This window comes from Mauremys mutica, chromosome 19, assembly GCF_020497125.1.
Source record: "Mauremys mutica isolate MM-2020 ecotype Southern chromosome 19, ASM2049712v1, whole genome shotgun sequence".
In the NCBI taxonomy this organism is placed as follows: Eukaryota; Metazoa; Chordata; order Testudines; family Geoemydidae; genus Mauremys; species Mauremys mutica.
The window spans coordinates 14,209,071-14,220,840 of record NC_059090.1 but is presented as its reverse complement, the minus strand read 5'-3'; the positions used below and the strand labels follow the sequence as shown (position 1 = coordinate 14,220,840).

The 11,770-nt window shown below is 41.1% G+C and overlaps 1 protein-coding gene and 3 non-coding genes across 4 annotated transcripts; all 4 read right to left on the bottom strand.

Annotated features, from left to right (window-relative positions):
• Window positions 1-720: 720 nt before the first annotated feature.
• CCT6A (chaperonin containing TCP1 subunit 6A) lies at window positions 721-11,761 on the bottom strand. Its single transcript, XM_044993694.1, has 14 exons — window positions 11,568-11,761; window positions 11,236-11,299; window positions 9,631-9,765; window positions 8,733-8,906; window positions 8,441-8,544; window positions 7,150-7,260; window positions 6,427-6,586; window positions 6,084-6,166; window positions 5,565-5,661; window positions 4,829-4,976; window positions 3,134-3,267; window positions 2,215-2,317; window positions 1,503-1,575; window positions 721-1,076 (listed from the first exon to the last, which is right to left on the bottom strand). The coding sequence occupies exons 1-14, from the start codon at window positions 11,702-11,704 to the stop codon at window positions 1,004-1,006; spliced, it is 1,596 nt and encodes a 531-aa protein (XP_044849629.1). The 5' UTR covers window positions 11,705-11,761; the 3' UTR covers window positions 721-1,003.
• LOC123353326 lies at window positions 6,724-6,838 on the bottom strand. Its single transcript, XR_006574467.1, has one exon. It is a non-coding gene; the product is annotated as a small nucleolar RNA SNORA22 (small nucleolar RNA).
• LOC123353323 lies at window positions 7,412-7,547 on the bottom strand. Its single transcript, XR_006574465.1, has one exon. It is a non-coding gene; the product is annotated as a small nucleolar RNA SNORA15 (small nucleolar RNA).
• LOC123353324 lies at window positions 9,105-9,236 on the bottom strand. Its single transcript, XR_006574466.1, has one exon. It is a non-coding gene; the product is annotated as a small nucleolar RNA SNORA22 (small nucleolar RNA).
• Window positions 11,762-11,770: the final 9 nt, after the last annotated feature.

Below are 11,770 nucleotides of genomic sequence, written 5' to 3'. Positions count from 1 at the left end.
CTGGGTCTGGTTCAAAGTTTGACTATTGTCAAACAGTTCCTGTCCATCCCTCCCGCTGAAGCCTCAATCTGCTGCTAAAGCAGCTTATATCATTGGTGAAGTCACATCTGAGTTATCAGATGCTGCCAATAAAAATCAAAACAATACTCTAGGAACTTGCCAGCAAGTTTGTGGACTATTTTAAATCACACTGGATTGTAGATCACCATTATACATTGCTAATTAAAATTAGAAGTAAGAATTATGCCTATAGATCTCATATCACTTTACAAATGAAGGTGTTTGTTTACCCCCCACACACACTTTGAAGATAGGGAAACTGATGCATAGGTGACATAATTGCCGTAAATCAGCACCATAGCTAGGAAAAGAATCCAGGTCTGACTCCCACCCAGTCCAGTGTCCCACACATTAAAACATACTGCCTCCCAGACAACAGGTATTCTTCACAACCCCTGTGGAGACTCTCCCCCCACGCAAATCTTTCAACCTACAAAGAGTTTGGTGCAATCCAATCTGCATGAGTACATGAGCCACAGAAAGTCATCCCTGCCTGGGGTATTCTAGCAATATCCAGAAAGGTGGCGTACAGATGAGTGAATTCTGAGAAAGTGACATTTCCTCCCAGTTGACAATTACATAACTACATTGACTTGTCCCAGAACATTAGCTATCCCAACCAAAACAGATGTTAAGTAACTGACACCATTACAAGATAAGCACAGAGCAGAACTGTTTATTGGGTAAAAAGACTGCAAGTTGTAAATTTCAGTGCAATTAAGAAAAAAATAAATAACTGATTTTAGAACCTAATCTTTGAATAGGTGCTAATGTTTGAGAGTGGCCATGTTTACTTCAAAGAGAGCTACTTCTGTTACTGTGAAAATCCATTGGAAGCTGGAGAAAATAATGCCGTTAGCTGGATTTTTTTTTTTTTTTGAAGTTACTTTGTAGGGGCATCTCCCTACTGAAGGCTACCATGACAGTCGAGGGCAGATTCAATTCAACCTTTGAGAGACGACATTCCAGCTCGCATAATTTCATCAACCAAAAGAATGTTGCTAGCGATCACCGTGCTAGAAAGATCAAAACATTGATGGTCAAAACTTCTGCATTGTTCTACAGTTCATCCAAACAAGAGTACCAAATGCATACATCTCCCCACTCAGTCCCCACCTCATACACACCCACTCTGTAGATTATGGTTCTACATTCACTAACTTGTTTAAAAACTCATGTACCAGCTGAAGTGTCATTCTGTAAGTTCTTAAAAGCCAATCTGGGGCTTATTTAAGAAGTTTGATTTCTCTATAGAGGACAGAGGTGAAAGAGATATCAAGACTAGTCATTTTTATATAACTATTGTACTTGCATGTTTTTATTTCTACACTGTACATTTAGATAATATTTCTGTAAAGATTAACCCATCCCATAGCAATCCATTAAATTTGACCATTAGCAATGGAAGCCTATTCTAGTTTAAAATTACAAAATTTTTTTACCATGAATGAAGTAGTTGTTTTTTGACATTATAATTATCCCAAATTCCAGCTGCTGCCGCCACCATTGGTTCACCTGGGAATGCAAAATAAATCCCCTTGTAGACAATTGATACATTTTAGCATTTTATTAATATAGTTCAAAATCTTGTTACAGATAGTAGGAAATCACAATATTAACATGCCCCCCCATAACATAAGAACAGGTCTATCTAGCCCAGTATCCTGTCTTCCGACAGTGGCCAATGCCAGATGCCCCAGAGGGAATGAACAGAACAGGTAATCATCAAGTGATCCATCCCCTGTCACCCATTCCCAGCTTTTGGCAAAATGCTGCTGCTACCAAGAGGCAAACCAAAGTATCTTCTACTTCATACTAAACATTGGCCTTCACATTTGTGTGCCCATATGTGTAACAATGAAAAAATACATTTTGTAAATGAGTCTCTGAGCCTCCAAATGGGGAATAGTGGCTCACCAAGTCAGTTAATTCTCTTGCATAAAGCTATGTTGAAGTTAAGTAGTGATCATCATGAGTGAAGTATTCTTCTAGCAATCTAATCAACTAAAGAAGCTGCTCATTGAAAAACTGCCAGGTCTTACCACAAAAGTCCACCAGTCCTGAAACATCTTTGGAAGCTAAAGCATGAAGGACTTGCTGTACATAAATTATTTAACCCCAATTGTATGATGAACTTATTTTAAAGTTTCTTACCAGTGTTCAGATCAACTCCAATAAGTTGTCCAGATTCTGCATATTCGGCAAGAACTTTCACTAGTGTTTCCTGGGGGTCATAGCCAGAGTTCTGAGCAAGAACCTTGTGGGGGGGGGGGGAGGAAAGCATGTTTTATGTATTAAACTTAAAGCCATGAAACCATCTACAGACGATGCATCATTAACTGTTAGTCTTACCATAGCTCCGAACACATCCCCCTGCCGGCATAACTCATACAAAAATGAGGAAGGATATACATCGGGGCGGGCAAACTTTTTAGGGCCACATTGGGTTTGCACAATGGTATGGAGAGCCAGTCAGGGTAGGCTAGGCCTCCTCAAACAGCCAGGGTTGCTGTGCCTGCCCCATCCAACCCCCCCTGGAACTCCTGTCCCTGACTGCCCCATCCAACCCCCCCTTCTCCTTCCTGACTGCTCCCATTCAACCCCCCTGTACCCTACCCCGAACTCCCCAGCCCTCTATCCAGCCCCCCCGCTTCCTGCCCCCTTACCACACTGCCTGGAGCACCAGTGGCTGGCAGCGCTACAGCGGTGCCGCCCAGAGCGCCAGGACAGGCAGCCATGCCGCTGCACAGCACAGAGCACTAGGTCAGGTCGCAGCTGTGCAGCTGCACTGCCTGGCAAGAGCTTGCAGGCCTGCTGCCCAGAGCATTGCGCCAGTGGCACGGTGAGCTGAGGCTGGAGGGGGAACAGCAGATCAGGGGCCAGGCATGGTCCGCAGGCAATAGTTTCCCTACCTCTGATATACCATCCTTGTCTTCAGTTCAAGACATTTATTACTCATGCCTATCCTCTGGCAAAAGGCTCTTCAGCGACGTGGACTACGGCTAAGACATGTACAATTTTCTACACGTTATAACTGCTCAAACTATTATTTTAACCAGGAGTAATTTTATACCTTGGGAATTATGAGCAGAGCATCAGCAAAGGCTTGAACTCCAAACTGGGCTCTTCCTTTTACATTTGGCTTATGTTTCACAAGAGCAGCAGCTATTGCCACTTCTAATGCACCAGCTCCTGCAACTACACATCCTGTAAGAGATGAGACGTGCTAGTGTACAGCCATATCAAACAAACAATTAGACTACATAATTTAAGCTAGTGGTCATGAAGCTCCCACCGAGGCAAAGAGGTCAGTTAAGATTTACTGACTGTAGTAAAGAGCACCAAGCTTTTATTGGGTGGAAAGAAAGCTAGGAAGTTAAAACTAAAGCCTGGATGTTTCTACCATATTCAGTGAAACATGCCAATAGTAAAAGTCTTACGGACTGGCCAGCTATCAAAAGTATTGACAACAGTTATGTTTTAGGCCAACTGTAGACAAATAATATTCTACACAAGCTGAGATTATTAGTATTACATGAAGTAATTTAAAAAAAGCACAAAGTCTACATATAGTAAAAGGTTTTTACATCAATCGTTTGCAGTTCTCATGTGTCATTTTTAGATTAAAAAAGTGGCTCTTCTAGATGTTTTTTCCTTCCCTCTGAAATGGAGATTGGACTAAGAGAAGTACCAATTCTGCAATTTTCTCAGAATAAAACTCAAGTTTTTGAAACACCATACATCTAATTCAAGATATTTTAAACAGACTTCTGAAAAACAAGTTATTGGTTCATTATTTCCACTGATAAGAAATGCTATTCTAATGATACTTCCCAGCAGGAACACCAGACTGACAATGCAGAGTAATAAACCTTTACATGACTGGAGAACAAGCCTTTCCTAGCCCTCCTCTATGCTTTCAGTGGCATGTAGGGTACATATAGCTATGCACAGCAGTGAAAAGAGCTACACCAGGGGGTGGGAAAGAAGAGCAGCAGACGGGAGCTGCCAAAGTCTTTCTTTGCAGCTGAAAATGCCTGCCAGCGCTTTTCCCCACTGCTGGAGCCTTTCACTGTTGCAGGGAAGTAGTGGGACACTACATAGATAAAAACAGTCTAGACATGGGAGGCACTGCGTGTAGAGATCCATGCAGAGTATATGATCTAGGGTTCTGGCATGTCTCTACTCAGCCAAGCAGTGCTTCACCGTCTACACTGCTCTTTATACTTGTGCAAGCTGGGTGTGCAGTCTTTGTATTCTATATGCTGCTGCAAATGTAGACATACACCTTGCAGCTATGAGCATGTATTTTTTTATTCTCCCCGCTTCCACAAGCATTGACTTTAAATTAGATCTAAAGTTTTAATAATTTTCCCTGTAGTGATTAGAGCATCTTGTACTAACAGAGTTTCCCAGCAACTTTAACTGCAGCACTTAACTTACTGTTAACATTTAATAATACTTCTTCCCTTTCTTGGAGGAAGGCAACATGAGGCTTTTAATGGTCACCTAACATATAACTGAAGTTACAATAACTGAACAAACGTGCGTGTCCATCTTTCCTAAATACCCACCTTAAAAAACACCAAGACACTGGGAACACTGCAAGTAGAAGTATGCTTTAGTAGTTTATAATGACACTGTGCTAACAATTTATCCATAGAAAAATACAGGCACACAGCTGTGCATTGGCAGGTATATTTTGCGTATTTCAAGATGTGCCTCATAAGACTTCTTTATATGTAGTAATAAGCACCAGGAGACTTACCATCCTCAATAGCGTTTTTGACAGCACGTAGCCCATCTCTTATTGCATCCTTGATTTGCATGAGTGTATGTTTATTTGGCCCTCTGATCAACAGGGTAACAGAGCGAGGGTTGTCACATTTCTCAATGAAGGTAAACTTCTCTTCACCCTATATGCCAATAAGCAGCAAGTTTCTAATATCACATTTTTGCGTAAGAAAAACTCCCACGTAAAGCGCTAAATGGAAAAATATTTAACAATGGTGCATCTGAGTATTTTAAGACTGACGTCAACACGAGTTTATTCAGATAATTAAATTTTGTACTGGACCTTTCAGGAAGGGAGGAGAGATAGAAAGGGAGACGTTTCTCTCCTCACCCTCTGAAGCTGAGAAGGAATATGAACAATTACATTTCAGCCTTAAATAGAGAACAAGTTTATTCTGTGTTGTCTTTGGTTCAATTTTATTATTGACCCCCAAAACATTCTAGTTGCAGTACCAACATCTAGGCAAAATGTTTACACATGACAAGGAGAAACGACGAGAAGAAGTCCCATTGACTTTTTATGAGACTTCCATTACTGCTCTCAAACATCTAAATGAATTCTCATGGGAGCCTAAATGTAGGCAAAGACCTCCATATGTTTAGAAGTAGCAGAATCAACAAAGCCTGAACTGAAAAGATTGCTGCAGACCAGATAGGAGCCAGTGGAATATCAAATTTAGCCTTGGTTACAAACTCAAGGCCTTACGCACCAGTACATACTCGTAGACAAGACCAGCATGCCCCAAACAGTCAGCACTGAGGTCATCCACAGAATTCATAGCCATGCCACCACAAGCAAGGGTCAATCTGAAAAAGGATGTACATAAAACACTTTGTTACGTTTTTTTAAAATAAATGTAAGTGAAAATAAGCTAGGGAATCTTAGTTGCCTGAATGGTCCTGAGTGAAGATGTTTTTCACATCATTGAGACTTTATCTCAAGATATTAAGGATTGTTTATTCAGGTGATTATTTCCTAGTGTTTGAGTTTAAAACCATTCAAGCCTCTTCTACACTACTCTGAGTTGAAAGCTTACTGAAAAGTTTTAGTCTCATGTCAGGATTCTCCATGACTTATACTGAACTGACTGTTTTTATTCCTGTAGGAAGTGTATGTGCTTGAACTAAAAGGATATTTTACTTCAGTTTTGAAAGAAAAACCATGTAATAAACTAAGAATGGATTGTGAAAGTTAACACAAAATCTCTATTCCTTCCTCAAGAACTGACCTCTCCATGTTCCTCCTTTTTGCTCTGCGCAAAGCTACTATTCCTTCTTTTGCAAGTGCATCCAAGGAAAATGGGTCAATTCCCTATAACCAAAGAGAGAAGTACATATTAGGAAAAACTAAAAATAGATTCAGTCCAGCGCTAAATACCAAATTCTACATTCAGTTCATACTGAAGTAAGTGGAAGCTATGCACATGTATCTGAAAACATGCGGCTGACCAAGACTGACTAAGGTTTGTCTTAAGAAACCTATACAGTTAACAGAAAAAGCATCAGGCCTGCCAAGAATACTAACATTTTTAGGTAATTTTTTCAGTTACCTGGTATTCTCATTTATCTCACCTTTTGATTGATCACAATAAATCCTTTATTTGAATCACCACAGACTCTTTTTTTCAAATCTATGATTTTGTTCACTCTGTCTTCAATGAATTTTCTTTCAGCTTTTACTAATTTCTCTCTTTCTTCTGCACTCTTATAAAAGAATCCTGAGCTCACCTCTCTGAAAGAAAAAAATTGTTCAACATTACTACTAGTGCTTTATAATGTTAAAATAGCAGAATATTAAAATCAGAAGAGGACTTAAATTAAGTGTTTCAGTTAAGACATCGATAGCTAAAATTATAGTACAGCACTACGAAATTTACAGTCCTTTTGAATACATGTAAAAGGAAAGAATTCCTTCCATTGCAGAGACACAGCACAGAGTCATACCAAGGGAACTATGAAGTATACTTGGGTGTTCACTGTGCAATGCAAGATGTGTTGGAGGCATAGGGGAGACTTCCTGTCATTCAATTAGCCAACAGAAGGGACTATTGTGCTAATGTGCCCACCTCAATAACCAATTCATCGCTCCACTACTTTGGAGTGAAACATTTGACTTCATTTCCTCCTTTTACACAAAACTAGGCTAGTTCTACTTTTGTTGTTAAATAAAGGGATATTCTAAAAATATTTATTATTCTTAATACTCTTAAAAGGTTTAAGACACATATGCAAATATTAATTCACATTACCAGAGTCAGGTATATTTCTTCCCTTGTTTCACTGGTGACTACTTACGTTTTTTCATATTCTAGTGATACATTGCAAGTAAGGATGTAAGCATCTTCCACTCTTTTCTTCATGTCAGGATGACGAGCACCATGGTCCAAAACAAGTCCTCTAATCAGCCTGTAAAAAGTCAGTAAGATTACCTATAAAAAAAATCTTTTATACACAGGGTAGGAAACTTCTGTTTCCCTGAAATGTAGTCATAAAACTAATATCATGGTTGATTAAACATAAATTACCTATCATACTATCATATTAAGAATTCATTGGATCATGTATCCTACTTGTATGGACATGCTAACTTTACACAAAGCATACCATTGGGAAAAAGCAAAAAGGAAATATACTCTAGCATAGTGTCTGACTGCACTGGCTACTGAAGAAGCCAATGCAGAATTCATCCATGCCACTGAAGTTAAACATTACAAAAAAAGTTTAGGCATTCCAAAAATTTTTGAAGCATTATGATTCTCTTAATATACAATTCCGAGAAGATTTTATATATCTTCACTTAAGAGGACACTTGAGACATATTAGAAGCCACCCAGTGCTGCCAATATTTTAGAATCACAAAAGGCGGAGACAACAAGGAATGCCTTAAAGACTACCAGATTTATTTGGGCATAAGCTTTCATGGGTAAAAAACCACTTCTTCAGATGCAAAAAGGTGGAGAGTTAGATTCCTGTTCACCTTGCATTTTTGATTAGTTACCTAAAACTTCCACTTCATCCATACTGGAAGTGAACTTGCATTCCAAAAGAGATGGAATAGTTAAAAAGGAGTAAGACGCTTCATGGTTTTCACACTGACAACCGTTTTAAAACAATCTTTGAAAGTTAAAGTTTATACAAAGCAGATGTACCTAATGTACATTTTATACTTGAAATGAATGTGTAGCGATAATGGCGTTCAGAAAAGTATCAGAAGAATACAGTCATCCTCCAGCATAGAGGGACATCATTTAGTCTCACTTGTGTCCAGTCCCTCCTGGCCTGTTAGAAGATTAGCATAACAGAGAAACTGAAAAATAGCTTTTTTCCTGTAATTTACTTGGTAATTCTGACAATACTTTGCTATTAATCAGTTTTGTAGTTTTCCCCTGCAGAGTCAGTTTCCTCTTTTCAAACAAAACAAGGGTAAGAAAAATGGGAAAATGCAATTGTAAACTGACAAAAATTGGCAAAGGGACTCAGAGGTGGCATACTATCTAAAGCTACCTTCAACTGTTTTAAAGCAATTAAGTTTCAAGCTATGATTAATGGATACAGAATGCATTACCAACATTTTATAGCTACCTACGCTGTTTCAGTTTCTGATTTGTGCTTCATCTCCATAATCTCAACCATATAGAGGTCGATAGGCTCATCTGGTTTTCTGATTGCCAAAACAGCATCTACTACAGCCTGGAATAGAAGAGAGTGCCTCCATAAAAAACAATGCATTCTTCAAAAAAAGCAACCCAGCCAGTATTCCCCCAACTTTTGTACATTCTCACCCCTCCCCCAAATAGTTACAGAACAAGCTGAACACCTGGAGTTCCTGACACAATGGGACAGTAAGGTAAGATGACAGACAACATAAGCACACTTGCCTCTGTTAAGATATCAGCAAGTTCTGCATGAACTTTAGTACGCAGGGACGTTCTTGCAACATCCACAAGTGTCTCCCTGTCCATCTCCTTGGTTACTTTGACTTTCTCCAAAACTTCAAGTGCTTTTTCCTTTGCGGCTTCAAATCCTTCGGTGACTATTCTAGGGTGCAAGCCCTAATTTTTAAAATAAGTTAAGTAACAGAATGATGAGTGGATGTTTTTTCACACCTGGAAAACTTCTATTTACTAGTGTTACTTGAAAAGTTAAGATTTGAAATGTTATGTCCAAACTTCGGATACCACAAACATCCATGACTTTGTAGCATGCAAATTCTAACTTACTTCAGTCTTAAAGCACCAGAGAGGAAACAAAAATGTACTGTCCTTCTGAATACATGTAAAAGGAAAGGCACTCCTTCTAATGCAGAGGAAAAGAACAGATTACTCTAGCACAGAGTTCTAGCCAAGGGAACTACAAAGCACACTTGGGTGTTCACTGTGCAACATGAATTAATAAGGTATCAACTTAAGTCTCCCGGCACATATACTGCCAGCAACGACGCCTTACTCTAGAAAGATGCCTCTTGGTGTCATACGATTAGAAGACAAGAGCTTTAAATCTAATTAGAAATAAGTAAAAAACAAATGGTAGATACAAGCTGCATCCATCATAGGTGGTTTCAACTTGTAATAATACAACCCTGGCTAGTTTAACATCTGTCTTAGTTTTTACCCAATGTATTCACACAATAAAAGGTGTTTCAAATAAGATCATTCCGGAAGAGCTGTAACACCTGAAGTTTCTTTTATGAACATGAAACATTAACTGCAATGATGCTGAACAGCCTCAAAGGAAAATGTTCACATTTTCTTATGAAAGTAAAAAATTCATACAGACCTCGGAAATATAGAGGTCTGCCTGCTTCAGCAGCTCTCCAATGATCAAAACATTTGAAGTGGTACCATCTCCAGTGATGTCATCCTGTGCTGTTGCTACTTTTGCTATCAAGGAGGCTGTTGGGTGTTGTATTTGCTAAACAAAAACAAACAAAAAAGGACACTGAACAATAAATCTTGTTGCACTGTTATAGGAATAACCATCTGAAACCAAGTATCAGAGGGGTAGCCATGTTAGTCTGGATCTATAAAAGCAGCAAAGAATCCTGTGGCACCTTATAGACTAACAGACGTATTGGAGCATGAGCTTTCGTGGGTGAATACTCACTTCGTTGGATGCATCTGACTAAGTGGGTATTCACCCACAAAAGCTCATGCTCCAATACGTCTGTTAGTCTATAAGGTGCCACAGGACTCTCTGCTACTTCATCTGAAACCAATTTAACAATTATATCTGGCCAGTACTTACTTTTCATAACCAATAGTGTATCTGAATGATTTTGTTTTTATCAGTTCAAAGTAGCACCATCTAATTAGAGAGTCACATTTAAAGAACAAGCTATAGTGGTCATAGGCTTTGCATAACTCTTGTTTTGACCAAAAAAGTAATGAAAATAAAGAACCAAAGCATGGCACTGGTTTCTTCAAACATTAAGAAGTCTTTATCAGCCAAGTTATTCTAAAAGGACCATGTATACATGCCTGACAGTGACTCAGGGAAGGAAAAAAAAAGGATATTTTAAGAAGCAGCACAGAAAAGTTAACCTTAATGGAGTAGACCAAGCATATAAGCACAGAGGAGACAGCATTTAAAAGTATGATGTAAAATACAGCACAATTAAAGATTGATGTAATAATTCATTTAGCTAGCATGTGGCAGGGAAACTACAGTGTAGGTATGGATCTGTGTGTAGTGGAAACTGACACATGGACCTAGGGAGACCAGATGTCTCGATTTTATAGGGGCAGTCCTGATATTTGGGGTTTTTTTTTTTTTTTTTAAATATGGGCTCCTATTACCTCTCACCCCTGTCCTGATTTTTCACACTTATTATCTGGTCACCCTATGTGGGCCACACGCACCACGCAGCCTAGTACATATTTTTTTTAAATCATCATATCTGTACCTTGGGGATTGGTCCTGCATTGAGCAGGGGGCTGGACTAGATGACCTCTTGAGGACCCTTCCAACCCTGAGATTCTATGATTCTTTCTCCATTTGGCCTCAATTCTGCATGTACATCTACCAAGAGCCCTACTGTCTGCAACAGAAATGCAGGCCTCTCCCTGATCAGATGCAAGACTGGGACTTGAGAGAGACAGAAGCGTTAGGTGAACCAAAATATTTTTGGGGTAAACAACAGGGTATTGAAGGGTAACAGGCAGGACAAGGAATAAAAGATCTAACCCTTTCTGAGGTCAGAGAGAGAACAGCTTGGTAAACGACCAACCAATGAGCAACAGGTACATTTTTTTGCTACGGAATTAGCAACTTTCCTTTCTGGTTGCTAACCCAGGAGACGTAGCGAGCATCTGCCTTCAGCCACTGCGCGCCAAGCCCCCTTCCCGCCGTTCTGCTGGGCCCGGGGCAGAGGGGCGCACTCACCATCTCGTGCAGCAGCACGTTGCCATCTTTGGTCAGCTTGATCTCTCCAGCGCCAGACACCAGCCTGCGAGAGGGACAAGGCGGAACGTCAGCGGCTGCGCGGCCCGGCTCCCCAGGGGGCCTGCGCGTTGCCCAACCCCCGCGCGTGGCTGCCTCGGCGCCCGCATGGCCGCCCGGGCTTTGTCTCCAACGCTCGGGCCCCCTCGGGCCGCCACCGGAGAACCCGCCGGTCACCGCGGGGAGCGGCTCGCCAGGGCGCCCGTTCCCCTCCCCCCCGGGCCTCACCGCTCCGCCCGCCTCAGCCCCGCGGCCTGGCCGCCCCCGGCCCTCACATCTTCATGGTGCCCTTGGGGCCCAGGTTGGTCCGCAGCACGTCCTGCAGCCCCCGGGCCGCGCTGATGTTCACGGCCAGCGCCGCCTGGGCGCGCGCCACCTCGGCCTTAGGGTTGAGCGCCTTCACCGCCGACATCTCCGCAGCGAGGCCGGGACCAGAGACGGAATCAGCCCCCCCCGCCCTTCTAGAACACTCCGCCGC

Bases quoted from the DNA above. Each gene is read 5' to 3' on its own strand.
- CCT6A (XM_044993694.1), bottom strand. From the start codon at position 11,704: ATGTCGGCGGTGAAGGCGCTCAACCCTAAGGCCGAGGTGGCGCGCGCC. The intron at 11,300-11,567 runs GTGAGGGCCGGG...TCCCTCTCGCAG, and splicing joins CCCAAGGGCACCATGAAGAT to GCTGGTGTCTGGCGCTGGAG. The intron at 2,318-3,133 runs GTATAAAATTAC...CCCCCCCACAAG, and splicing joins CTCTGCTCATAATTCCCAAG to GTTCTTGCTCAGAACTCTGG.